This window comes from Miniopterus schreibersii (genome assembly GCF_964146895.1).
Source record: "Miniopterus schreibersii genome assembly, chromosome: X".
Classification (NCBI taxonomy): Eukaryota; Metazoa; Chordata; class Mammalia; order Chiroptera; family Miniopteridae; genus Miniopterus; species Miniopterus schreibersii.
In genome coordinates this window covers 69,483,058-69,510,020 of record NC_138104.1, presented here as the reverse complement: position 1 = coordinate 69,510,020, position 26,963 = coordinate 69,483,058, and the positions used below count along the sequence as shown (strand labels likewise).

The window sequence follows — 26,963 nt, the reverse complement described above, 5'->3', positions numbered from 1 at the left end:
GAAATGTCTGTTCAGGTCCTCTGCAAATTTTGTAATTGGATTTTTTTTTTTTTTTTTTTGGTGTTAAGTTGGATGAGTTCTTCATATATTTTGAATATTAACCCCTTGTTAGAGCTGTTGTATGCAAATATCTTCTCCCATTTGTTTGGTGGCCTTTTTGTTTGGTTGGGGGTTTCTTTTGCTGTGCAAAAGCTTTTTAGTTTGATACAGGCCCATTCATTTATTTTTGCCTTTATTTCCCTTCCCTTTGGGGTCAAATTCATAAAATTCTCTCTAAGACCAAAGTCCAGAAGTTGAGTACCTATATTATCTTCTATGTAATTTATTGTTTCAGGTCTTATATTTTGGTCTTTGATCCATTCTGAGTTTATTTTTGTATATGAGGACTAAAAGTAGTCTAGTTTCATTCTTTTGCATGTGGCTTTCCAAATTTCCCAGCCCCATTTATTAAAGAGGCTTTCTTTTCTCCATTGTACCACCTCACACTTCTTAGAATGGCTACTATCAACAAGACATGTAATAACAAGGGTTGGAGAGGTTTTAGAGAAAAAGGAACCCTCACTCACTGCTGGTGGGAATGTAAACTGATACAGCCACTACAGAAGACAGTATGGATGTTCCTCAAAAAATTAAGAATACAGTTACCATATGACCCAGCAACCCCTCTTCTAAGTATCTACCTGAAAATTTTGAAAACATTTATTTGCAAAGATACATGAACCCCTATGTTCATTAATAGCATTATTCACAGTGGCCAAGACATGGAAATAACCAAAGTGTCCCTCAAACGATGATTGGATAAAGATGTGGTACATATATACAATGGAATACTACCCAGCCATAAAAATGATGAAATACTGCCCTTTATAACAACATTGATGGATCTTGAGAATATCATGCTAAGCAAAATAAGTCAGAAAAAGTAAAGAACCATATAATTTCACTCATATGTAGGTTATAAAACTGAAAGCAAGAAATGAACAAACAAGAGAAACAAAAACCGCACAGACACTAAAAACAGTATGGTGGTTACCAAATGGAAGGGGTGTAGGGATAGTAAAGGGTAAAAGGAGTAAAAAAATATGGTGACAGAAGACCTGATTTTTGGTGGTGGGCACACAATGCAGTATATAGATGATGTATCATAGAAATGTACACTTGAAAACTATTTAATTGTATTAACCAATGTGACCCCAATAAATTTAATTTTTAAAAATCAAAAAAAAGAGAGATTAAAGAGGGCGACGGACTGAGTGGAAGCTACACAGACACTTTCCCAGGACCAAACTGGAAATACAACTAAACTATAGAAAAAACACCCTGAATAATCAATAGCAACTGAAGATGAGCTGCTCATAACCAAGGAGGAAAAGTAGAGACCACATAGAGACTGGTAGGAAGTATGGAGGCATGAGGGGGCTCGCTGGGCTCCCACAGGCAGCACCGGAAGATCCAGAGGGATATCTCAGTTATGGAGGGTTCCCACTGAGGACTCTGGGGCCTAAACCCCAGGCTGGGCTTCCCAGCCAAGAGCACCAGAACTGAAAAAGGTGGCCACATAACATCTGGCTGTGAAAAGCAGCCAGATTTCTCTCTGCCAGGGAAAGATGGCTGGAAATGCAGGCACCCTCTTAAAGAGCCAACACACAAAGTTTTGTGTGAAGCTATTCATTTGGGCTCCAGCAGAGGGAGGGCAGGGTGGACTGGAGCCCTGTGAGGAGAATCTGGATTTCTGGGCTGTGGAGATACAGCTCAGAGGGCACCCCTCTGGTTTCCTCTGCTGAGTCATTCAGCCATACTGCAGAGGCAGACATTTACCTTCCAAGCAGCTTTTGCCTGAGGGGGAAACAATTGCCCCACCCTGCTGGAAATTCTTTCACACTACCCAGTGGAGTTTCCACCACCTGAGGCACATAAAGAGAATCAGATTAATGAGCCTACAGGCACACGCAGACTTCAGAGTACTTTGAGTCTTTCCCTGATCTTCTGGACCCAGGACTTAGAAAAGCAGACGTTGGTGTGCATCTTAGTCCTCTCCAAACACACAAAGCCTCAACAGAGGGGACCTCAAGCCATGGGCTGTTGATAGCTCCAAAGAGGGTACTCAAGGCCAGTCACAAACAATGTCTGACATTGGCCTGCACCAGAGACCATCCAAAAAGACTGAGAGTCCTAGGAGATCTACCCACACATAGAAGCAAACCCAAATAGGTAGCCAAAACGGGGAAACAAAAAAGCCCCAAATGAAAGAACAAGAGAAGTCTCCAGAAAAAAAGTTAAATGAAATGGAGTTAAGCAATCTATCAGATATAGAGTTCAGAATAATGATTGTAAGGATGCTCAGCAGCATGAAAAAAAAATATGGAAACTATGAAAAATGAGCAGTCAGAAATAAAGAATGACATAGCAAAAATAAAGAATACATTTGAAGGAATAAACAGCAGATTAGAGGAAGCTGAGGATGGGTCAGCAAATTAGAAGAAAGGGTAGAAAAAATCACTCAGAGATCCAAAAAGAAAAGACAATTAAAAAACAGGAGGACAGTCTACAGGAGCTGTGGGACAACATGAAATATAACAATATTCACATCATAGGAATGCTAGAGGAGGTCGAAAATAAGCAACGGTTAGAGAACATGTTTGAAGAAACAATGGCAGAAAACTTCCCTAACCTGGTGAAGGAAAAAGTCACACAAGTTGAAGAGGGACAGAGTCGCAAGCAAGAAGAACCCAAAGAGGCCCACACCCAGACACATCATAATTAAAATGCCAAAAGTTCAAGACAAAGAGAGAATATTAGAGGCATCAGGAGAAAAGCAAGCTGTTACCTACAAAGGAGCTCACTTAAGGCTGTCAGCTGACTTCTCATCCGAAACTCTAAAGGCCAGAAGGGAATGACATGAAGTATTCAAGGTAATGTAAAACAAGGATCTGAAACCGTGACTACTCTATCCAGCAAGGCTATCATTCAAAATAGATGATGAAATAAGGTGCTTCTCAGACAAAAAAGGGCTAAAGGAGTTTATCACCACCAAAGCAGCATTGCAGGAAATGTTAAAGGGACTGCAGTAATAAGAAGAAGAAATAGAGAAACATAGGCATAAAGAATTAAAATGGCAATAAATAAGGACTTATCAATAATAACCTTAAGGACTTTAAGGGAGAGATCAACAGCAATGCAGTCATAGTCGTGGACTTTAACACCCCACTGCCTTCACTGGATAGACCTTCCAGACAAAAAGTCAACACAAAAACACTGACTCTAAATGGCACACTAGATCAGATGGATTTAATTGATATTTACAGAACATTTCACCCCAAAGCTGCAGAATATACATTCCTCTCAAGCACACATGGGACATTCTCAAAGACAGACCACATGTTAGGGCACAAAACAAGTCTCTACAAGTTCAAGAAGACTGAAATCATATCAAGCATCTCAGATCACAATGACATGAAATTAGAAATCAACTACAGTAAAAACACTCAAAAACATTCAAACACATGGAAGCTAAATAGCATGTTATTAAACAATGAATGGGTTACCAAAGAGATCAAGGAAGAAATAAAAAACTTCCTGGAAACAAATGAAAATGAACACACAACAACCCAAAATCTATGGGACACAGCGAAAGTAGTCCTAAGAGGAAAGTTCATAGCACTACAGGCCTACCTCAAAAAGCAAGAAAAATTTTTAGTAAACTATCTAACCCTTCAACTTAAAGAATTAGAAAGCTCCTCTGTGAAGCTGTCTGGACCAGGGCTTTTGTTTGCCAAGAGTTTTTTTTTATTGCTCCTTCAATTTTATCAGTTGTTATTAGCCTATTCAGGTTTTCTGATTCTTCCTGATTCAGTTTTACATGACCTCACTCATATGTGGAATCTAATAAACAAAACAGACTGAGGAACAAAACAGATCCAGAGACATAGAGGCATGGAACAGACTGATGAATCTCAGAGGGAAGGTGGGGGTGGGGTAGTGGGTAAGGAGAGATTAATCAAAGAACTTATATGCATATATGCATAACCCATGGACACAGATAATAGCGTGGTGAAGGCCTGGGTGTGGGGCGGATGCACAGTGGAGGGGATCAATGGGGGAAGAAAGGAGGAATATCTGCAATACTTTCAACAATAATGATAAGTTAAAATAAATTTTAAAAATTAGAGAACAAAAAAAGAGCTGACTTTTCTCCTAGCCAGCATCACTCAGCAGTTGAGCTTCGACCTATGATCCAGGAGATCGTGGTTCGATTCCCACTCAGGACACATGCCCCAGTTTCGGGCTCCATCCCCAGCAGGGGGCATGCAGGAGGCATCAGATCAATGACTCTCTCATCACTGATGTTTCTATCTCTCTCTCCTTCTCCCTTCCCCTTTCTGAAAGCAATAAATAAATAAATAAATAAATAAATAAATAAATAAATAGCTAACTTTTCAACAGAAACAATCAAAGCCTAAAAAAAAAATGGGGTAACATGCTAGAGTGCAAAAAGAAAAGATCTGCCAATCTATAATTCTATAGTCAAGGAATACAACCTTCAGAAATGAAGGCAAAATACAGACATTTACATACGCAAAAAATTGAGGGAATTCATTATCAGCACAGAAATACTAAAGAGTATTCTTCAGGCAGAAGGAAAATCTCAGATATGAAGGAAGGAATGAAGAACACTGTGAAGGGTATAATATGTGCATAAATGTAAATGAATACTAATTGTACAAAACAGTAATAACAGTGTCATGTAGGGTGTAAAATGCCCATAGAATTAAAATGTATGACAACAATAATCCAAAAGGTGGAAGGTGTAAATGAAATTAAAGTGTTCTTAGATTCTAGTATTATCAGAGAAATGGTAAAAAATAGTCATTTGTATTAGACTAACAAATCAAGAATGTATATTATAATAAGTAGGATAATGACTAAAAGGAAAGTAAAAGAAGGTTATAACTAATTAATGGAGGTTCAAAGTAGAATAATAAAACATAGCTGATGAATCCCAAAGAAGGCGAGAACAGAGAGAAAAACATAAAACAAAGAAGTGGGTCAAATAGAAAGCAAAAAAGATGGCAGCAGTAACCTACATATATCAATAATTACAATAAATGTAACTGGACTAAATACTCCAGTTAAAAAGGTTATCAGACTAGATTATCAAAACTATATGTTGCTAATAAGAGACACACTTTAAATATTAGTACACAGAAAGGCTAAAAATAAAAGAATGGAAAAAGATATACCATGCCATGCCAACACTAGCTAAAAAGGTCCCTGAACTCATGAAGTTTAGTATCTATTTGGATGGTACAAACTGACATAGAATTTAAGATAAGGAAATAAACTCCTGAAAAATAAAATCATGTCATTAAGGTTGGAAATGTATTTTAGTAGGAGTTGATGCCAAGGATGAATATTTTCTCACTCTAGTCAGAGGTTTCAGTGCCTAAGAGGAGTGAGCAAAAGAAATTCAGGATAGAATGGCGAGACCAGCCCAGGAAAAGATGAAAAACAAAATAAAACATGCATAAATAAAGGCCACAAAGGACTGACAGATGTCCCTGAAAGCCACAGGTAGCTGAAGGGCCTGAGGAATACTGGTATGGTCATAGTCACATAAGAAGTAAGATATTCCAGCTTGGCTAGATCTGCCCCTACACCTTTTCAGTCTTGGAATTAAGGTACTAAAACCCAGTTCCTTTTGCTCCTGTGTCTTTGTATATAGATCAAGGATCAGCAAACTATGGCCTGCCTGGGCTCCTTGGGGCCAAATCTGGCCATGTTCGTTTGTTTATGTATTGCAGCTGCTTTTGTACTACAATGGCAGAGCTGAGTAACTGCAACAGAGACTGCATGGCCCACAAAACTAAAAACATTTACCATCCAGCTTTTTCCAGAAAGTTTGCACCCTTTGGCTTGGCTTTCCATGGGTAACAGGCAGGTAGCAATAATTTCCTATTGTAGGGGATGTACAATATGTATTTATTGAGTACATACTACTATATGGGAGGCACTACATGATGGCCTAAGTATACAATTATAAACAGGATACAGTAGTGATATCCAGGAAGAGACAGGTAAGCAACTCCATGACAAAATATAAGCACTGTAAAAGATATGCTCAAGGAGCTAGGGTGGCACAGAGGAGGCTATCTAATCTAGCCTACAGGGCAGGGCAGGTTACTTAAAGGAGGCAAGTGGTACCAGGTCTGAACTGCCAGGGATAAATTGTTAACCAAGCAGAGAAGAGAAAAGCAGTCCATTCATGACACCCAGCAGAAATAGGGAGTGAAAGAGCACAGCATCTGGAAACTGACATAATCTGGAAACTGACATAATTTACCATGGTTGGAACTTGGATCCATGTAAACAATGCAAGGAGATAAACAGAAATGAGATCATGAAGGGCCCTGAATGCTTCACTAATGAGACTTCATCCTAAGGTAATGGGAAATCCACTGGATTTTAAGCAGAGATATATCAGACTAATCTTCTCAAAAGATCACATCCTAAGCAGTAAGAAAGAACTACAGGTGAGAGAGACTCAAGGTAAGGAGACCAGTGGAGAGGCCAGCACAGTAGTCGAGGAAAGAAGCAATGAGGACCTCAAATAAGGTAGGAGTAGTTAGGATGAAGCATTAGAAACAAACATGAAAGCAATTTAGGTTAATGGTTCTCAATGGCAGGCAGTGGTTCCCAGACCACATAAGAATCACCTGGATAGTTTTTCAAAATTCTGCCACCCAGGCCTCACCCCAGACTGAGTCAGCACTGAGATTTTGTGAAGATTACTGGGTGATTCCAAGGTGTTGCAGGCAGGCTTGGGAACTGCTGTGGCACAAGGAATGTTGGAGGGTTTGAGGAAGAGGAAAGGTTCAGATGCTGTCTAACTAAATTTAGATGTCCACTAGGCAGCTGAGTATGACATTCTAGAGCTTGGAATAATTTATACTAACTAGCATCTACTGGGTATTACCAACAGTCAGAATGGCGAATATTTATTGGCTACCTGCCATGTGTCAGTTACTTGTAAAAGTGCTTTTCGTGTATTAAATTAACTCTCCCAAGGACCCAGTGAGGTTAGTACTATTGTTATACCCATTTTACAGATGAGTGTTTTACATACATTACTCAAATCCAACTCTCCCAACAACTCTATGAGGTTGGTGACTGTCATTATCCCTGTTTTACAGATAAAGAATTGGAAGCTCTCACATGTTAAGTAACATGCCCAAGGTCACACAGTATCAGAGAAAGGATCTGAAGATAGATCTAACTTCAATGTCTGTTGCAGCTAGAGCCACAGGAGAGGTAATATTGCATAAGAAAACATTCTGGAAAGAGTTGGAGGCCAATGCAGAAACTTGGAGAATATTTAATGCATAGGCAGGGGAGGAAGAGTCCAAAAAGGATAGGGGACGGGGGCAGAATAAGGAGATATGGCAAAAACAATACAAAAAAACCTCATGAGAGTTCTGAGTTCCAAATTGAAAGATTAAAATAAGCACCAAGAAATAATCCACCGACGTAGCAATGAGGAGGTAGCTGGAGAGTCACAACTGGAAACCAGACTTTGGTGGGTACGAGAGGAGAAGGTAAATAAGGTCTGGCTATTAAAGGAAGGATGTAAGAGGAGTGACTACAGGAAGATACAGGTTTGAGAAGTTATTTTCCTTTCCTTTCTGAAAATGAGAGTAATTTAAGCACATCTGTATCCTAAGGGAAAAGAGCCAGATTACAGGAAAAGGTTGAAGATGCAGAAAGAAAGATAGGATATTTTATAAGCAAGGTCTTTGAAGAAGCTGCAGCTTTGGATAGGAAGTGAACTTCTTTCCTTTATATAGTAAGAAAGGTGACAAGGTGGTTAACATGATGAAGTTTGTATACTGGGATAGTAAGTAGATGGAGTTGTTGCCCTATAGCTTTTATCACCTCCATCATCTGCTTGGCAGGAGGAGAGGACATAGTTTATTTTTATTGTCTTTTACAAAAACATTGGTCTGCACCATAATGGGGGAAAATTAACTGTTTATACAATGATTAGGTTGAGAAGCATTATACTAGACCAGATGGCTAGAACATACCAAAAAAGAGAAAGTCAAGGTAGACTAAGAACTATGAGCTTTAGATAGTTTGCCTGTAAGGAGACAGGGGTTACCTGAGTAGATATTGAGACTCAGGATAAAAAGATAACAGTGACAGGAACTAGCCAGAAAACAAAGAGATGTCAGCAAGGAGGAGAGCTGCCAGTGATTCCTCATCTTGATCAAGTAACAATAATTTGCTACAAAGAATAGAAAATTAGGTCCCATTCCTAGTGAGTAGATTTTACTAGAAAGAACACACCACCCAGCCACAAATGTGGCCCCATACAAAAGGGATTAACCCCTGGCTGAGTTCACAAAACAGAGCACAGAAATCCTCCCACAACTGCAATTTTCCATCATGCAAAATTCAAGCAAACATACCTTTTCAGCAACTGTGCGCATTTCAGTTCCAGTATATGTAAATTTGGAGTCACTCCTTTTAAGGATAAATTACAAAAAGGGGAACAATAAAACCTTAGCAGAGACAAAAGAAGAGGGAAAGTAAACTGAAGCTAAAGCTGTGCTCATACATCTGTTAGAAGCAGTCTGGCGCACATGTATATGTGGCTGAGTGCATAAAGTTTTCATGGGCAAAGCTAAATTCCTATAATCCTCTGTATTAAAGAGGTGGGCTTAAGAGTACACATTCTGCTATGCTTTGAAGTTTAAGTTAAAATAGCCCAAAACATTTACTACCTCAAGCATCCAAGCTACTGGGGATCTCTGAGATCACTGTAGGGCTCACCACGAGGACGCAGAAAGCCATGGAGATGGAAGAGCCAATTTAGATGGAGGAATGGGTCAATAGGGGGAAATGTCTCTCAATATGCACATTATCTGCCACAAAGAAAATTACTAATATCTCATTGTCAGTTTAGGGGAGAGAGAGCATAAAACATATCAAGCCAAAAAATGGAAAATAATAGCACTATATCAGTCAACAAAATTCTATCTGTAAGAGGTTTCACAGGTTGACTCATGATCTTGTTTCCCTCAACCACACTTTTTACATGAGGTCATACGTATCTCAACTGAAAATCCTCCTACTAGGAAGTAAGGTGCAAGCCAATCTTCAGTGTTGGGACGTTATTCAAAGTGTATCACTGAGGGAGCTCCAGACTGATAATGGTAATTTAAAACACAATCTATACACAATGTTGCCAAGCTTGTCATAATTCTGAGTTAAGAATGACATATAGACCAAAAGATATGAATAAAAAAATATTGTCTTACCTTGTGTCATCATTCAACTAGAGTGGGAAAAGAGGAGAAAACATTATTGATCACATCACGCTTATCTGATGTACATGGATGCAGATCATGTGAAAATTAGGTCATGTGGTCCTGTACATGGGCATGAAAAGCTGGAGAATTTTTACTTCAGATTGTAAGCAACTAAGCTCTATTTCCTCATCCTCTTGCGCTCCTCTGCAACACTTTAACGCTGAGGAAACTTATGTGTCTTTGAAACCCTCTCCTCTCTTGCGTTCTTTGATACAAATAAAATGCATACTAGAGGGAAGACTGCAAGCGAGATGAGGGGCCCTAATAGTGGTCAATAACTTCGTAATACACTGATGTCCTATTGTGCTATATTGTCTTTCTGTCCTGACTTGCGGTTTTAGTCAATAGGGTGTTAACTCCAGATTTACATAATAGGCCAGAGAAAAAAGCCCTCCTAGAGAAAAAAGCCCTGCCGCCCACCCAGGTTTATGCGGAACGCTGGGGGGTGACGGGAGGCTAAACAAGTGTCAAGCAACCCGAGGATACCGGACGCCCGCGACAGGACGATCCAAAGAATCTGTCCAAGGATCTAAGTCACCGGTGCCTGTGGTCTCCGCAGCCCTGGCTGCTACCACAGACCCCAAGGACACGCTGGGATTGCTCATCAGGGTTCCGGCCAGGCTAACTCACTGACCTACTCACCTCCCCTATACACAGTCCCATCACCTCCTCCTTCTCTGTGCTCAGAGCGTGGTTGAGACAAACTAGGAAAGCATCCGACTCGAGATGAACCGCCTGCACCGCCTGCACCACCTGCACCGCCATCTTCGTCCGATCCAGCTCACGTCCGCTTTGGGCCCACTTAGGCCTGACCAACCCCGAGCTCAGGCAAGCGGGTTCCGCGGAGGCGGGGCTTGGGGAGCGCGGGCGGGGCGGGCGCGAGGCGGGAGCATAGAGGCGGGGCTTGGGGGCGGGAGCGTGGGGGCGGAGCTTGGGGCGGGGGCGGGGCGGCCTGGCCGCACCTGGGAAACGCCCGCGCCGGTTGGGGCAGGCGTGGCCGTCGGGGCGGAGGGCGGTGGCCCGCCACGGACCGGGGTTCAGGCCGGTTGGCGGGGACGACGGGGGCGGCTGGGAGGCGGTGCTCTCGGGCCGCAGGCGGACGTGGTCTGTGAGCGGCTCCCAGGCGGCGGCGCCCATTTTGCCCGCCCGTTTACGCGGCCTACACTCTCTGGGGACAGCCCTGAGGCAGCATCGCCGCGCGCCAGCCTCTCGAGCCTTTCGAAATTCGGTCCTAAGATAGTTAAGGTTTTATTTTGTTTTGTTTTCAAGTTACGGCCCCTGAATTTTGTACCACTCTCCCTGGACCACTTCCGCTTGCCGGCCCTTGCCTCGTAACTTTGGTGCGGGTGACCTCGGCCCCAGATGCCCCTCAGCTCGCCCTGGGCTCACGTCCTGATCCCGGCTTGACTGGCCCGAGGTGGGGGACCTGGAAGTTTTAGCCTCGCTGATTTCGAGGCGGATTAATTAGCCCAAGAAACATTATATTCATGTGAGTAACCTCTTGCAGAAACAGTGCTATACTGTATCTGAAAAAGTATCACTCTCGAGCTTGGCTGCTGCTACTTTCTACAGAGGCTTTTAAGTATCTTTTTTACAGGGAAGGGGAATGGGGGACTTTAGTTTTTATTCAAGGTCGGATGTATCACAGTAGTATTCACTGTACAAGTTTCCTCAGCTCTCCTTGTCTTGATGCTATCAGACATGGTGAAATTATAGGTAAAAGTAATTTTCTTTTGACGTATGCCAAACGTGCCATGGGTTGACAGTACAGATCTTTCAACTCCCAAGGTTAGGAATTACAGGGGACTTTAGGAACGATTCAAAATCAAAGAAAAATATATGCCGTGCTGCCCCCACAGCCCGTCGGTGTTTGTTTGTTTGATCTCGTTTTCTATTCCCTGTGTCGTTTTGAAGCTAGGTAGACATGGCAGTACTGGAAAGGGAACATTCCCAAGGTGCTACCTGAAGAGGTGTTGATGCTTTGCTCTTTTCTCCCAAGTCAGTTCCAACCCAAGTCTCCCCACAGACAGGCCCTCATCCAGTAGAGCTATCTGTGATATGTATGCCAGCAACCTCCATTTTTACCTAATGCTTAAGGACCACATGGCACATCTTTCCATGATTAATTTTGATAATGATGAAGCTTGGGAGAAATTTCAAGTGTGCAATTACTTTGGACCTACCTAAATTTTCTCTTAAGTTTCAATTTTGCACCATATATTTATTTTCAATTACTTTTCGTGTCTAGTATGCCCTGCCCTGATGGGGCAAGGATGGCTGTTATTATGTTTAGTGATGGGATATTTTGAATTTATAAATTGTCTTTAGGCACCTTCAAGAAAACACCTTTGTTTGTTGTTGATGTTAATCTCATAATCTAGAATGACATTCTCTAACTTTTATAATGCTCATGGCTGCATTTTATAGCCCTAAACGTTTAATTGGAGTAGAAAAAACTATTAATATGTATGGCAAGCTTATTTTGTGCTAGATGATCTACTAAGCATTTATTTACCTTGTATATGTAAGCTGCCCCAATTGAAAACAGGCTCTGCAACTTCCTACCAGTGTGACCTCAAGCAAGTTACCTAACTTCTTTGTGTCTTACTTCCCTCATCTTTTTTTTTCCTTATAATCTTCAACCAAGGATATGTTTTTATTGATTTCAGAGAGAGAGAAAGAGAAACATCTATGTGAGAGAGAAACATCGATTGGTTGCCTCCCGTATTTGCCCCGACCTGGGACTGAACCCGCAACCTAGGTATGTACCCTGACCAGGAATTGAAGCCACAACCTTTTGGTGTACGGGATGATGCTCCAACCAACTGAGCCACCCTGCCAGGGCGACTTCCCTCATCTTTAAGTGGGGGAAATAATAGTATCCATTTAATCAGATGATTATGAAGATTAAAAGTGAAAATTTATTTAAAACACATAGGAAGTGCTAAATAATCGCTATTATGATCAATATGTTCTTCAATTCTCATTTTACAGAAAACTGAGGTATAGAAAGGTTAACTTGCCTGAGGTCACAAAGCTAGTAAGTGGCAAAGTCAGGATTTATACACAGGCCAGTCTGATTCCAGGGCTTACGTTCTTCGTAACCTCATCCGTTATAATTGGATGAGTTCATTAATTGACTTCAAATAAGTGTATCCAACTGATTAATTATCAAAAACTGTTAAAACACCTGGAAATTAAAAGCAGATTATCCTTTTTTTCAAAGACACAAAATAATTTATTCTGTAAAGGAACAATAATGGTGTTACTTAGATTACTACCTAAGGAAGCCTTCTATGTTGTATATCATCCATTTAAAACATAATTTACAAAATGCCTTACTAATAAATAGTCTGTCTAGGCCAGTGTGGTCTCTGATTGTGGCATCAAGGTGACCCCCATGGGGACAATCTCTTTTAGTGCCTTCATGGATGATAAAGCTATATAAACACTTTTTTAATCCATTTGAATTTGCAGCTGGTAGTATTCCTTGAGTTGAGTGGAACAAGTTTATGTTCTGTGTATTATATTGCACCTTGTACCTAAGTTTATCTTGAGGTTTTAAGAGATTCATTCTAGTTCAAGGGGTCCTGAATTTGTGAGCAAGTGTAATGAGCAGAGAAATGTTCTCTAGTCAAATAAGTTTGGGAAATGTTAAACGAAATAGTTTCTTTACTACATAACTTGCCAGAGCTTTCACTGTGTTAATGTGGTTTATGACACTACAAGATTCCCAAACTTATTTGACCAAGGGGAAAGTTAGGGGCAAGAGTTCCAAGAATCACATTTAGACAAATTGTGTCCCATTCATACAACCTGTGATTTTGCGGACTTTGATCTTAATCCCTCTCACTCAGCCTTTGCTTTTGCGTTTCTCTGCTGAGGATGTTGGTTCATGTTCATATGATAGCTTCTCAGTCCCTTGATCACTGTAGTTGCCTTTTACTGGGCCTTCATGCTCTCTCTGAGTGGTAGCATACACAAGTCCAGAGTCCTGTGCTGGGATTTGTTCCCAGGCTCATCCTGCTGATGCCCAGCACATTGGCCTTTGGATCACAGCAGCACATCATGCTGCCTTGTGAGAATATTTTGTAATGATTCACAGGCCTCTTTGTAGTGATTCATAGTAACTCAGACCATCATCTCAAATTTGTTTGCCCTCTGTTCCACTGGAATTATTTCCTTTTCATGTCAGTGTAAACCAGTAGAATTCTGCTTCTAATTAAAAACATTTAAATGTCAATAATGTTGCTTGTTGCTAGAACCTATCTGTGAAATTGAGATGGTCCTAAAACCCATAATACTTAGTTTCTACTTTTTAAAAAGCAGCCACAGTTATTTCCTTTGTAATCCAGACAATATGTTTTATTTTGACATAAGCATTTACTGAGTTTTTATTTGTATCGCTACTTTCCAAAGCCCTGGGGAGGAGGAGAGGCAGAACAATTGTATCTATTTGACTAGTATTTGAGACTTGGGATATCAAATACTGTATCATTCTTACTACTGAAGAGCTTATAGTACTGTATTTGAGGAGAGTCAGGACTTGTGAAATAAGCAGAGCAAATATGCAAGGAAATTTATAATTAGGGGCGAAAATATGAGCTTTAGTTTAGACATAAATGCTATAGTAGTCATAGAGAGGCAAGAAGGCAGACACCTGCACTCTGCCATAATAGTACTGAGGCAGAGAGGCCTGAGGAGGCATTTCAGGCAAGTGGAAAGCAAGATCAAGGATATAGGGCTAAAAATGAACCTGGTGTTTGGGAGAAAGTTTACCCCAAGTACGGTGGTAGTGGTGCTTCCTGGAATTGGTGACAAATAGGATGTAGCAACAGAAGTAGATGAAGAGGTCCAAGATAACTAGTAAGTTTCTGCAGGATCAGGAGGGGTGGTGTTTCCATTGAAAGAAAGCAGAATTTGGTTAAGGAGAGGGGGTTCACTTTAGGTGAATTTGAAATGAGAGAGCCCTATAAGATAGGAGCTTACAATGGGCTCAGTCGGGATACAGTGGGCAAAGCAACTGTGATGTTCTTAAATTATTCACTAAAATCAGACCATTTCTTAAATCTATAAAATATATTTTTTACTTTCCTTTTAAGAGAAGGTAAACTAACAGTGTTTAGGGAAATAAATCAGATTCAGATTGTTGACCTTGAAAAAAGGTTTGGTTTAGCTCAATTAATTCTTTCTGGCTAACTTTGTCCTGGGCTGCATCATACTGTGTTCTGGCATCTCATTTGCTCTTGATAGTCTCACTTGAGGGTTTAACAACTTCTCAAGCTGTGCTGCAGTTCTGTTCCCACCTAATGGTAACCTAATGGGAATAGGAGGCCTTTGTTTAGTGGAGTAGATCCCCAAGTGCTGTATCTGTGCTCTGCCAAAGGTAGAAACACATTGAAAACCATGCTGCACAAAATGCAAAATGCAGGTCAAGTTATTGTGAAGCCCTGAAATGAGATCCAGGGCTGGGCAGAGGATTTATGGGTTTAGAACCCAGTCTGCCTCATATAAAGAGTTTGCCCAAGAGGTGGGCCTCCTGTACACCTCTCAAAAGACAGAGGGACTTTTCTGGACTTCTGACTTGGGAAATCATAATTAAAACCCACACCTATATGGAAAAATGGGCTTCTGTGACATCCTGAAAATCATTAATAAACTAAAATGAGACAAGGATCTAGGTGGATAACTATCATTTTCTCTCACTCAGCTCCAGGTCTCTATGATCCCCAAAGCCTCTTGCAGCTCAGAAATTCCATGAAGCTGCCTTAAATATTTTCCCTAATAAGAAAACCCCTTCTGGAAATATCCAGTTGCTATACCTTTCTAAGTAAATTGATAAATAGGCCATTTGCTCTTAAAACATTTATTTTCAATTTAGAAAGCCATGCACATGATTCAACCCTCACAATCTTAACTTTTAAAATGAAAACTGCTTTTACATGGGGAATGTGGCATACATGTGTCTGTTATACTGCATTCCTGCCCAAATAAGTGTGCCCTTAGGCACACTCTTGTGCATATTCTGTTGCTAACTACACTTTGTCGGACACTGCTTTGTGAATGCAAACTTGAGACCAGTGCCCAGCTTCCTGTAATGCTAGTCCTACATTTCCACAGAACTCCTTACCTAACTGAATTCTTGAGTACTTTGTAGTCAACCCGAGGCTATGCTGAGTGTCACTTCAGTGTCTTGCAGGGAGTTTCAGCTGGCCTTGGTTCTATTTAGGCTGTGCAGGTAGACATATATGAGGTTTGGTTCTGGTTGGTGGTTGCTAATACCAGGTCACCTTGCTCACTGGTGAGTTCATTAAAACCCAAAAAGTCACACCTGTGTCCTGTGCGCGGGTGCTGCAGGCTTAGGTGGAGAAAAGCAGGGCTAGAATTGGAACTCAAAGCCCAGAATGGCAGGAGAGGATGTGGGGGCTCCACCCGATCGCCTCTGGGTTCACCAAGAGGGTATCTACCGCGACGAATACCAGCGCACATGGGTGGCCGTCGTGGAACAGGTAACTATTTACATTGTGCTTATTTCTTTATTGATTTTGCTTTCAATCAACTTGGATTCTAACTAGTCACAATATCCTAAAGTCTTTGGTTTTATTTTTGTTCATTTTTTTCCATTAGGGGACAAGTTTCCTAAGGGCACGAATCCAGCAAGTTCAGGTTCCCTTAGGTGACGCAGCTAGGCCAAGTCACCTTCTTACCTCCCAGCTACCTCTCATGTGGCAACTCTACCCTGAGGAGCGCTACATGGATAACAACTCTCGCTTGTGGCAGATCCAGCATCATTTAATGGTACACATGTTGCTTAATCATTTCCCATTGTATTGGGACTCTTATAACAGAGTACTCTATAAACTTTTCTTTTTCTGACAGGTCAGGGGAGTACAGGAGCTGTTGCTTAAGCTTTTGCCTGATGATTAACCTGGTATGTTTTTGGTTGTTTTTTGTTGTGTGTTTTTTTTCTCTCTACTGTCTCTCTTTCTTCTTTTTCACTCTGCTCGGTTGTGGTGATTTTAATGATCTATTTTTTTCCAGGTGCTGGGATTCTAGGAAGATATGCTCCTCTGTTCTGTTCAGTATATGGCAATCACTTCATCCACCACTGCAGTGCACCCATCTGTGGGCCTGGGGGAGGGAGTGGGTTGAAAAACTGCTCAAGAACACAGAAGTTTAGGAAGGGCCATGAAGAACACCGCAAGTGGAACTGCAGAGAGAGGGTTACACAGGCAGAAAGCGAGTCAACAAAAGCACTTAGTCAGGATACGTAACTTGAAATTTACTCCTTTGGAAGTTGCCATAGAACCTTTAATGGACATCATCAGCTGGAACTGGGATCTGATGAATCCCACAAAAGTCAGCACCTGCTACAGAACAAATGCTCTAATCACCAAGGACTTGGTACTGATTTAGAGAGAAGAGAGCAGCTTCTAGCAGCATCAACATCTATTGGTCGTTTATTTGCCCTGCAGCAATTCACCTGCCTTTCCTTCTCCCATCCTGTAAATATCGTAGGTTTTGCTCCAGTGTTTCCCATCCCAGTACTGACCTAACTTGGATCTACTGAGAACTTAGGGAGCTCTAGGGGAAAAAGGGTTATTTGCATTAATGAAATTAGCAACAAAGGCTCCTGGGCCTTTTTTCTTCTGAAATTGTCTTCAAATTATTAGAAGTTGCTGATCAAAATCGTGGGCACTTAAAATTATTCTCTGGTTACAGATATTTTAAATAAGCCTTTTCTGTAAGAGTTCTAAAAAACATTTTAGCTGCTTAACTAGCACCTTTCTCGGGGCCAAATATTGCTGATTCCTAGGAAAGCATTGACTGCCTGATAATTTCCAGAGTTAAGATAGTTATAACAGTTTATATACATTAAACCTTAGTTTTACTTTTTAAAAATCTTAGGAACAGTAGCTACCATGTAGCAAGTCCTTACTGCCATCCAGGCCCTGTTCAGTGCACTTTGTATACTTTATCACATTAATTCTTCCCTCAGTGCTTTGAGGTAGGTATGATCCCCAGTTTACACGAATAATAAGGGAAAAGGCTCGAGGAACTTGATCATTTACCAAGGGTGGTTTTGTGAATGATAGAGCTGGGCAGTGGGCAGGCCCTTCAGGCTGTGGCGTTGGCTCCTCTAGCTCAACATTGGTTTCAATATTCAGGATAAATTGGTTGAAGTCAGAGGTTTTTATTTCCATGTAAAGCTACTTATATCTTTCAAATCAAATGAAATGGATATTATAAAAATACAGTTGATTCATCCTATGAATGGGAAGAGTATTTTTCAGTGTAATTGTGTTCCAGCAATTGGAAGGGCATACTACTTGTCTCTGAAGAAAATTCCTTCTAGAGGGGCTTTAAAGTCTTTATAAAGAAAAGACAAAATAAAAATCATTTTTCTTATTTTAGTGTTCTGGATATGCTGCAGAAGGATCCGTGCCAGAAACAAGCCTGTGAAATACAGAAATGTTTACAAGGTAATATGTTCCATGCTTTTAAGATATTTTTCCACTTTATATGTGAACTAACTACAAGAGACCAATTGTTCTTTTTATCAGCAAAGTATATTAACTCCTCTCAGAATGTAATATTTGTGTAATTAACTTAGCCTGAAGATCTTCCTCACTGTATAGTCAAAGATGCGGAAAATAAAGTGATGTGATCTAAACTTGGAGTTTGCAATCCTGAGTGTAGAGTAGAATCACATGGAAAGCTTTAAAAACTTGCCTAGAACAATGAAATCAGACTTCATGTGGGTGGGGTCTGGGCAGGAATCTAAGAAGCTAACCAGGTAATTTTAATGTGCAGCCAGAGTTGAGAATTACTAGGCTGAGCAAAATCCTTTAAAAAAAGGAAGACTAGTTTTAAAATGGGTTTGTTATATTTAACTATGCCTGACAACTCACTTTTTAAAAGTGATCAGGTTAGAAGAGGGGTGTTGAAAATACAATTCGAATTCAGGCTGCCAAAGTCAGCAACTAACTCTTAAAGGCAAAAGTGAATGTCAACTAAAGTATATTTGATGTGATTTGTCCATTCGGTTTTCAATCAGCCAATACGTTTGACCAAATGCCAGAGGATTTAATTTTTTTTTTTGAATCAGTGAATGATTGTTGGCAGAACAAATGCAAAAGGCTTCAAGACTATGTGAATTAGAAAACTGACTTTTTTGATAATTTTCCCGTTATTAAAGTACAGTAATAGAGATGGACACCCTTGAAAATAGAGAAAGGCAGGAAGGAAAACTGTTGAGTCACCAGACTCAGCATCAAAGAAAACTCTTGTTTGGATGTTTTCTTTGACTTTTAACTTCTGTTCTTGAACTTTTCATCATGTGAGCAATGTTTTATTTAAAGTCTTTCAGTCCAGAGTGTTAATGTATACTAATGCCATTTTATTCATCCCTCCTTCCCTTTCTCCAAATTAAAAAAAAAAGGAAAACCTTTTAATCAATTAATTTCTCCCACATGAATCCGTAACTGATTTAAATTAGCAACCCACGGCTTAGGGAGAGTAGGAATCACGTTAGGGCTCATCACACACCTGCCGCAGTGTGGGAGGCTGGAGGGCACGGAGGGCTAAGAGCACTAGGCATTCCCTGGAGGACAAGTCATTTAATCATTTCATCCATGAGGTAGATGTTACTATGACCCCCATTTTACAGATGGGGAAATCAACACGGAAGTTATATAACTTGCCCAGTGTCACACAACTGGTAAGGGGTACAGTGAGGATTTGAATCCCGCTGGTCTGGCTCCTAGCCTGGGCACAGCCACTCCACTATACTCTTTCTAGTCGGAGGCTAACTCCCATGCACCCCATTTTAGTATTGAGGGACTTCAGTCAGTTGAAGCTGATCTAGAACCTTTAAGTCAAGTCCTCCTTGACTTAGGATCTATGTATAGCAGGGGTCTGCAAATGTTTTCTATAGAGGGCCAAACAGGAAACATTTTAGGCTTCGGAGGAGGAAGTCTCTGTTGGAGAAAGGTGTGGGGCGGGGAGAATTACATTATTAGCTCACAGCTGTATAAAAGGGTCGACCCTGAGGGTGCAGTTTAGAACCTCTGATGCACAGACTTGGTAGGGAAGGTATACCAGCCACCTTAAACTGTATGCAAAATAACATGCACGGTACATGCATTTTTCTAATTCACCAAATTATAAAGGAGTTAGTCACCCCGCAAAAGGGAATAGGTTAAGAAACCGTGCCCTACAAAAAGGCACATAAGCTATTAACCTTAAAGAAAAGAAAATGATATAGAAAAATACCTTTTGACTGCTTTGTATATCACATTTTTCTTCTTAATTAACGTGCTGACTGGTCTCTATATCAGAAAGAATTCAGTGGACTTTGATACATCCTTTCTCCCAGGTCTGTAGATACAATAAAGTAAAAAGGAGTGGGAAGCATTGATCTAAAACTCCCTGTGCCTTCGTCCTATGAGATCATGACTAGGTTCTGCCTGTCTGTTTTTCAGCCAACAACTACAGGGAATTGAAGTGTCAGGCTGTCATCCGAGAACTTCGCGAGTGTTGTGCTCGCTATCCCAAGGGAAGATCTGTCGTCTGTTCAGGATTTGAAAAAGAAGAGGTAGAAAAGCTGACACTGAAGTCCACATCAAAGTAAAGTTCTGCGGAGAAGTTCAGTGCCGCGCCACGTTTCCACCAAGCGAGTTTTATTTATCCTCCTGACTCTTCAGGCCAGGTAGCAGCAAATATCAAATGAAAAAGTCAACTATAAAAGTTAATAAATATGCCATCTATGCAGAACAGATAGAAATATATTAAACAAACATGTAGAATGTAATAAAACTGAGCTGCTAAAATAAACCTGTTAAGTGAAAATTTTTTGGTTTGGTACTTGTGATATTGTCACTTATAAGAAATGTATATTTAGTTTTTGTCTCCATTCCAGGCACAAAGCTCCTAAAACCCTTTGGAATTTCCTAAATGATAAGAGTGATAAATGATAAAGGTGTCTTTTGTAACAGTGAGATGAGGGAAAGCCCCTAGGTAACCCATGGATGGAGGCTGGTTGCCAGGGGAACCAACTACATGATTAGAGGATAGGAACTTTTAGTCCCTACCCCCATGCCCACCCCCAACTTCTGGGGAGGGGAGAGGGGCTGGAGAAGATTGAGTTCAATCACCAGTGGCCAATAATTTAATCAGTCAATAAAGTATTAGGTGAAAACAGCCCTCCAGTGACACCTTTCATAGATTACATGCTAAATTCAAAGGTTTATCTAACCCAAGCCCATATCTGTTGTATTTCCAATAATTTAAAGCAAAGCGTCTTCCCAAATGCAAGTAAGAGCATTTCTTTCTGCTTTTGTATCCGCATCACAGTGCCCGGCCAGAAGGCATGTCATACTTAGTGAGTGGTAGAAAAGGCATAGAAATGATTGTTGTTTTTAACAACCCCTAATTTATCATGAGAGAACTTTACTGGAAGTCAAGCAGGCAGCAACAGCATTAGAATTCTTAGGTAGTTTATCTGCTCTTTATATTCTCGTAATCAAAACAGATTACAGCAGATCCTTGTGTTAATACAAGGCTGCCGAAGAAAAGCTGTTGACAGTTGTCAGTAATTTCATGTAGTGAATGGGGGGTGCGGTGGGGGTGACAGTATCAAACAGGCCATTTGATAGCCTCCCTGCCCCCCCCCATCAAAAAAGAAAAAGATGACTTTCTAAGCAAGAGCAGAAACAAATTTTGATAGGTTCCTGTCTTAATCCATTCAAGCTGCTATAACAAAACACCACAGATAAGACATCTATTTCTCACAGTTCTGGCAGCTGGAAGTCCAAGGACAAGGCACCACAGATTCAGTGTCTGGTGAGAGCCTGCTTCCTGGTTCGTAGATGGCTGCCTTCTCGCTGTGTCCTCACATGGTACAAGTGGACAGGGAGCTCTGTGGGGCCTCTTTTATAAGGGTACTAACCCTTCATGAGGGCTCCACCCCCATGAACTAATCACCTTCCAAAGGCCCCATAGCCAAATACCATCACATTGGAGGGTAGGATTTTAACATGAATTTGGGGGTACACAAAGATCCAGTCTATAACAGGATCCTTTCTTGCCTCTTCCAGCATGCTAGAAAAAACCTACATTGCTGTGAATGGACTGAGATAGTCCCTAATCTGCAAATACCATTATTATGTGAGACCAACTGTTCTTTAAAGCAGCATTCCCCTAAGTGTTTCTAGGAATTGCTGTAACAAGGAAAAAAGTCTTCTGTGTTCAGATAAGTCTGGGAAATGCTAGGTTAGACATAATATGGGGTCACATGAGGATATAGCCCAATTCCCCCACCCCCAGTCAGTTGAATGGTGTCCGCCTGGCCAGCAGTCACAAGGAGCAGAGCAGCACATGCCCAGGTGTCTTCCCATGTCCTTGACAGCCAAGTCTCACCAGAATCTTTGTTTGACCTTGGCCTGCATGCGAGCTGTCCTAAGCATGACACCCTTCCTCTCCCCTCTGCTAGATAAGCCCCTGCCGAACCCTGGCCGAGTGCAGAAACTTACCTGACCGGGCCGCTATTGGGTCTTCCCCTAGTATAAGTAAGAAAGGCTATGTCCTTCCCCTCTGGTCCCCACATGGTTTTTTCAGACTAGCAAAGAATAGCTTGGCACTCTGAGGATTGGATCTCTTACATTGTACACAAACAGGTTTCTTTCTTGTAAGATTTCAAAGCTTTTCATATGCTAATGTGAATTATGATTCTTTGTGAAGGACTATTGTATGAAGTACTTCCAAAGTGTAATCAGCGAACCCATTTCGCAGACAACATCTCTCAGGGTGTATGTTTTCCAGAGAGACTTGGAGAAATGGTGCCTTAGAGATATTTGGTCCACATACCAGATTAACAGTGCTACAAGCCCATGAAATAATTTAAATGAACTCTTGTGCTACTGGTGAAACAATTTAATAAAACATTTTAAAACTATGTTATATACAAGTCTAAATTACATTTAAAATGATCAATTGATAGTGGTGCTGGGATTTACATTAGGAATCACATGATCAAATAGATTGCTTTCTGTACTTTATTACAAAATTATTTTTATTGAGTTAACTACTCAAGTTTCAGACTGTTTTTTAATTTTTTTTCCTAAGCAATACAAAATAAACATAAAAAAACTTTTTTCCCTAAGGTATATTACTTTATTGGGGGAGTTTAAAGCTTCAAATCAATTGTTCCTTCCTATCTTTAAATTCAGTCCTGTCTCAGTTTAAGTCAATGTCTATTGGCAGCATTGATTTAAATCTTATTCTTCTTAGCTGTTATGACAAACAGAAAAATAAAGCAGCCAGTAGAGAAGCTTAACATTTACTGAGCGCTTTTTATGTGTTAGGGACCATGATTAGCACTGAATCTCAGTCTTCAGGGAAGAACTGGGAAAGTAAGAACTATGATCTCATCCTGCATTTTAGAGACTAGAAGGCTTGTAGTGGTGATAAGTTTAATCCTTTAGTTAATCCTTTAGTAGTGACTGACCTCTTGGCTGGAAAGGTAGTTTTCCCTTTGTAATGGGTAATATGTGGGTGATATGTTGGTGCCCTACAAATATCCCCCAACCTTTCACCTAATAGCTTTAGCATCCACTGATGACAAAAGCCCCTGCTCTGCCATTATGATACAGTGTGACAATGCTCTTCCCTGCACCTACTCCACACTATTTCTATAACATTTAATAAACTGTTATATTACACTTATGTTCAGCATCTGAAGTTGTATGGCACCTAACTTAAAAGGCTTTAAAGGGCCTGTCAATTAGTCACCTTTAACAGCAGAACTGTAACTCTATTAGCACCAGCTCCCAACTTTGTATTTCAGTGTTTTCAACCTTGGCTGCTCATTAGAAACATCTAAGGCATGTTAAAAAACTAAAAAACAAAAAGCAACTCAGGCTGTCCCAATGGTACCCCAGAGCAGTGAAATCAAGAGTCCCTAGGATGACAGCCAGGTGTCAGTAGTTTGCAGAATTCTGCAGGTTGATTCCCATGTACAAGCAAGAATGAGAACCACTGCTCTCAATAATCCTAATGGTATTTCTTACCATTTCAAATTCAGAAAGGTAGACAGTTTGGGTGAGTCAATAAGCTGACTTAAGTTTTATTAAAAAAGTGAAAAAAGTGCAACACTCAGTTGTTGTTTTTTTTAAACATATCTTTATTGATTTCAGAGAGAGGAAAGGAGGGGGGGAGAGAGAGAGAGAGAAATATCAATGATGAGAGAGTCATTGATTGGCTGCCTAGCCCGCAACCTGGGCATGTGCCCTGACCAGGAATCGAACCCCAATCTCCTGGATCCTAGGTCGATGCTCAACCGCTGAGGCACGCCCAGCTGGGCAACACTCAGTTTTCTTTAGAAAAATAGTGCTCTTAAAATTCATGATTCCTTAAGAATCAAACATCACAGATGTAAGCCATACCATATGATTTCTGGGAAATCAGGTCTAGATTAAGATATATTTTCTGCCCAGTTCTCCAAGAGATCACACAAACAATGTGTAAGTGACTAAACAGGTCCCATACTTGGACTTCATGACAAAGAAACAAAGCTAAGTTGGTTGAGGAGGCAGAGAGGGGGGCAGTCTAATTTATTCTATAAGGTCTAAAACTGGCCTGAAGTGAGTTTCCTTCAGAGAAGAAACTGAGATCATCATGAAAATTAATGATTCTCAGAAATTTCAAATCCATCCGTATACCATTTTTTTCAACCAGAGATTTATTGTATTTTCCCAACTAAACAAAAGTCGAGATTTCAAATAAGAGCCCAACCATTAGTTATGTCCATCTTTCCACAAATGCCAAACAAGAGGATGACGGCGAGAACATTTATATGTTAACTGCACCGTAACTGCGTTTTGAAAACACAAGCACCCACCCAAAGAGTGTGTTAGCTACAGTTATGTACGAGCCACTCCTTCAAGAAGAATGAATAAGGGAGAGTGGGAGGGAGGAGGGGAGAGAAGGGATAAAGGTAGGGGTGGAGAAGGGTGGGAGGAGGGAGTGAGAGCATGAGCATGAATAAACCAATCCCTTCTGTTATGTGATAACGTGAACAAATCCTCCATGTGAGAATACTGCTAACCAATTTTCTTACTCAATAAAACATTTGAAACAAAAAATAATAATGTCTTCCAACTTTAATCACCTCCTATCTTCTGCCAGCATCCGTGAGGTGGGTAACTTCCTGGGTCCAGTAGGGAGGGCTTTAAAAAAAAACCTGTCTTTATTGTTGAAAGTATTACAGATGTCCCTCTTTTTCCCCCCATTGACCCCCCTCCACCCTGCATCCATCCACCCCCAAATAGGGAGGGTTTTCACCCAAGTAGTCGGCCAGGTGAGGAAGTCTAGGCCCGCCTCCCTGTCCTGTGCTGACCGTCCTAGGCTGAGTGGTGAGAGGCTGAAGCAAACAGGGCGGCAGGAGCAAAATCTTATTAGTATGTTATCCTAATGGCAGTGACACTCATATGACAATAGGGATGCTCAGGCAGGAATCCCTGAGGAGTCAGCACTGAGGAGTCTCCCCTTAGAGAGTCCAAAAACATCAGAGTATTTGTTGAGCCTAAATGCAGCCATGTAAAGTGAAAACGCCCCTGGATCCCTCTCCCATTTCCTCTGACACCAGGAAGAAGCTCTACTGTATCGGCCCCAAGTCCTCATCCTACCTGGTTCCATCTCAGAAGGAATGCTGGGTCAGAGGGTGGCCCAGAGTGGCGAGGACACTGCAGCTTGAGGAGCCAAGGGAGAACAAAAGCTTCTTAGGGGCTCCAGGTACCACCACGTTGTGGGTGTGTTTTGTGCTGGTACCAACATCACTCAGTGCCAGAGGAGATTCTCCCTTTTGGGGTCAAGCTACAGGCAGAGAAGCCGAGGGCGGCATTACCACATTCCTGCCAGCAGATGATGAAACTATAAACCTGTTCAAAGTCAAGTTGCTCAAGTGCAACCACACAGAGCACGCTGAATTGCTCAATCAGTCAAGGAAAAACTGCTGTCTTTTCACCCCCCCGCCCCCCACTAAAAAGGACTCCCAGCACATTATTGGACTCTAGGTACTGGAGAAAAATAAGTGCCTCACTAAACAGGCCTCACTAGTCAAATGAAAATAGTGCATTCATGGCTATGGTAGCCTGGCCCTGGTGTCTTGGTTTTGCATGAAGGGGTGGCAGCTCTTCTTTTAAAGAAAATCTTTTCTCACACTTCACCACCTGAAGCAAAGCTACTGGCAATAGGGCCTCAATTGAGAGGCTCCCCTAAACGCCTGAGCCTACTTCACTGGTGGTTCAGCTCACCTGAAACCCAAGATGTGTGCCAGACCACTGCCACTGCTCCACATCAGCACCAGCTCTGCACAGCCACAGGTGGTGGCCCACTCAGTGGGCAGAACTCAGGGCTATTCTCATAGCAGCAGGATGAGGCCAACGTGGAATATTGACCTCAACCATGCCTCTCGGGTCCCAGAAGCAGACAGCTGGAAATAAACTTTAGATAGGACCTATAGAACTTATTTCAGTCTATTTAATATTACAACCCACTCAAAGCAGCTTAGACCAACCTGCTAACCTTTGTTATCACCTATAATCACAGAAAAAAATAGATGGACAAAAGGCAACTCACACATTACTAGAGAAGCATTCAGTGGCCACTCTCTCCAACATGCAACTGAAGTGTACAGGGCACTTCAGTTAGGTTTTATAGTCACGATTCCATTGGTCTGGATGAGTCACATGAGTAGAGTCATCATATGGCTTCAGCTTTGATCGTCATATTTGACATAACCCAGGTACCCAGGCATCAGAAGCAGAAGGTAGGGAACTAGGGAATAACTCAGTGTCTTCAAAAAATATACTGGAAGTCAAAAAGGACACATAAGATTGAGACTTAAGAGATATATCATCCAAATGCATTGTGGACCTTATATGGATTTTGATTCAAACCGACCAAATATAAAACTTAAAAGACAGGAAATCTTGAACACTGACTAGATATTTGATGATATTAAAGAATTATTAGTTTTTGGTATGATAATAGGGTATTGTATTTATGATTTTTAAAGAGTTCTTACCTTTTAGAGATACATACTAAAATAGATAAAATGACACATTTGGTATTTATTTCAAAATAATTGATAAAACAAGCTATAATTTGATTGTCATTGTAGGTGGGTGATGGATACACAGGGGGTCATTGTATTATTTTCTCTACTTTTGTATATGTTTGAAAGTTTCCATAATAAAAAGTGAAAAAGCTTTAAGTTCTTATATAAAAATATGCAACATAGAGGCTCATAGTATTACTACTGGGGACAATTCATACACACTGCAAGCAAAATAACTTAAGCTGCCTTTAAGTACTGCCGTAGTATAATGAGAAAAATGCAAATGGATGAATTAGGAAAAGTTCCACACATCCACTGGTAGCTACAATTTCCACATTCAATACATCATTCCCAAGATAAGTTAAAAGGCAAACACTTTAAAAGGCAGGCCTTGAAAACATACATTTGCAAGGGATCATGTGCAAGTTTAAGAGCTAATTCCAAGTTTTCTGCATTCTCAGAACTCATAAAGTCTC

At 41.0% G+C, this 26,963-nt stretch overlaps 3 protein-coding genes across 5 annotated transcripts in view; 2 read left to right on the top strand and 1 right to left on the bottom strand.

The window, feature by feature from the left end:
- Window positions 1–10,195, bottom strand: part of BRCC3 (BRCA1/BRCA2-containing complex subunit 3) — a 62,240-nt gene extending 52,045 nt beyond the window's left edge. Inside the window, exons 1-3 of one of the 2 annotated variants that reach the window (XM_081126682.1) lie at window positions 10,011–10,195; window positions 9,318–9,334; window positions 8,466–8,520 (exon numbers count right to left, since the gene is read on the bottom strand). In XM_081126682.1, coding sequence (XP_080982808.1) covers window positions 8,466–8,520; window positions 9,318–9,334; window positions 10,011–10,133 — 195 coding nt within the window. In that variant the 5' untranslated portion in view covers window positions 10,134–10,195. The remainder of the gene's footprint in view (window positions 1–8,465; window positions 8,521–9,317; window positions 9,335–10,010) is intronic. The other variant, XM_081126683.1, reaches the window with a different exon arrangement.
- A 160-nt stretch (window positions 10,196–10,355) lies between these two features.
- On the top strand, window positions 10,356–16,489 carry MTCP1 (mature T cell proliferation 1). Of its 2 annotated transcripts, none has more exons than XM_081126717.1 (5): window positions 10,356–10,857; window positions 15,726–15,877; window positions 15,996–16,166; window positions 16,248–16,299; window positions 16,410–16,489. In XM_081126717.1, exons 2-4 carry the CDS (start codon window positions 15,773–15,775, stop codon window positions 16,293–16,295), a joined length of 324 nt encoding a protein of 107 aa, XP_080982843.1. In that variant the 5' UTR covers window positions 10,356–10,857; window positions 15,726–15,772; the 3' UTR covers window positions 16,296–16,299; window positions 16,410–16,489. The 2 variants fall into 2 exon arrangements, with proteins under 2 accessions (XP_080982843.1, XP_080982844.1); XM_081126718.1 differs by lacking the exon at window positions 10,356–10,857 and adding an exon at window positions 11,019–11,084.
- A 1,294-nt stretch (window positions 16,490–17,783) lies between these two features.
- On the top strand, window positions 17,784–20,001 carry CMC4 (C-X9-C motif containing 4; the record flags this gene model as incomplete). Its single annotated transcript, XM_081126719.1, has 2 exons — window positions 17,784–17,851; window positions 19,853–20,001. The coding sequence occupies exons 1-2, from the start codon at window positions 17,794–17,796 to the stop codon at window positions 19,999–20,001; spliced, it is 207 nt and encodes a 68-aa protein (XP_080982845.1). The 5' UTR covers window positions 17,784–17,793.
- Window positions 20,002–26,963: the final 6,962 nt, after the last annotated feature.

Excerpts from the sequence above, each read along its gene's own strand:
- MTCP1 (XM_081126717.1), top strand. The coding sequence starts at position 15,773 with ATGGCAGGAGAGGATGTGGGGGCTCCACCCGATCGCCTCTGGGTTCAC. Across the intron at positions 15,878-15,995 it reads GGGTGGCCGTCGTGGAACAG|GGGACAAGTTTCCTAAGGGC; the intron begins GTAACTATTTAC and ends TTTTTCCATTAG. Across the intron at positions 16,167-16,247 it reads AGATCCAGCATCATTTAATG|GTCAGGGGAGTACAGGAGCT; the intron begins GTACACATGTTG and ends TTTTTCTGACAG.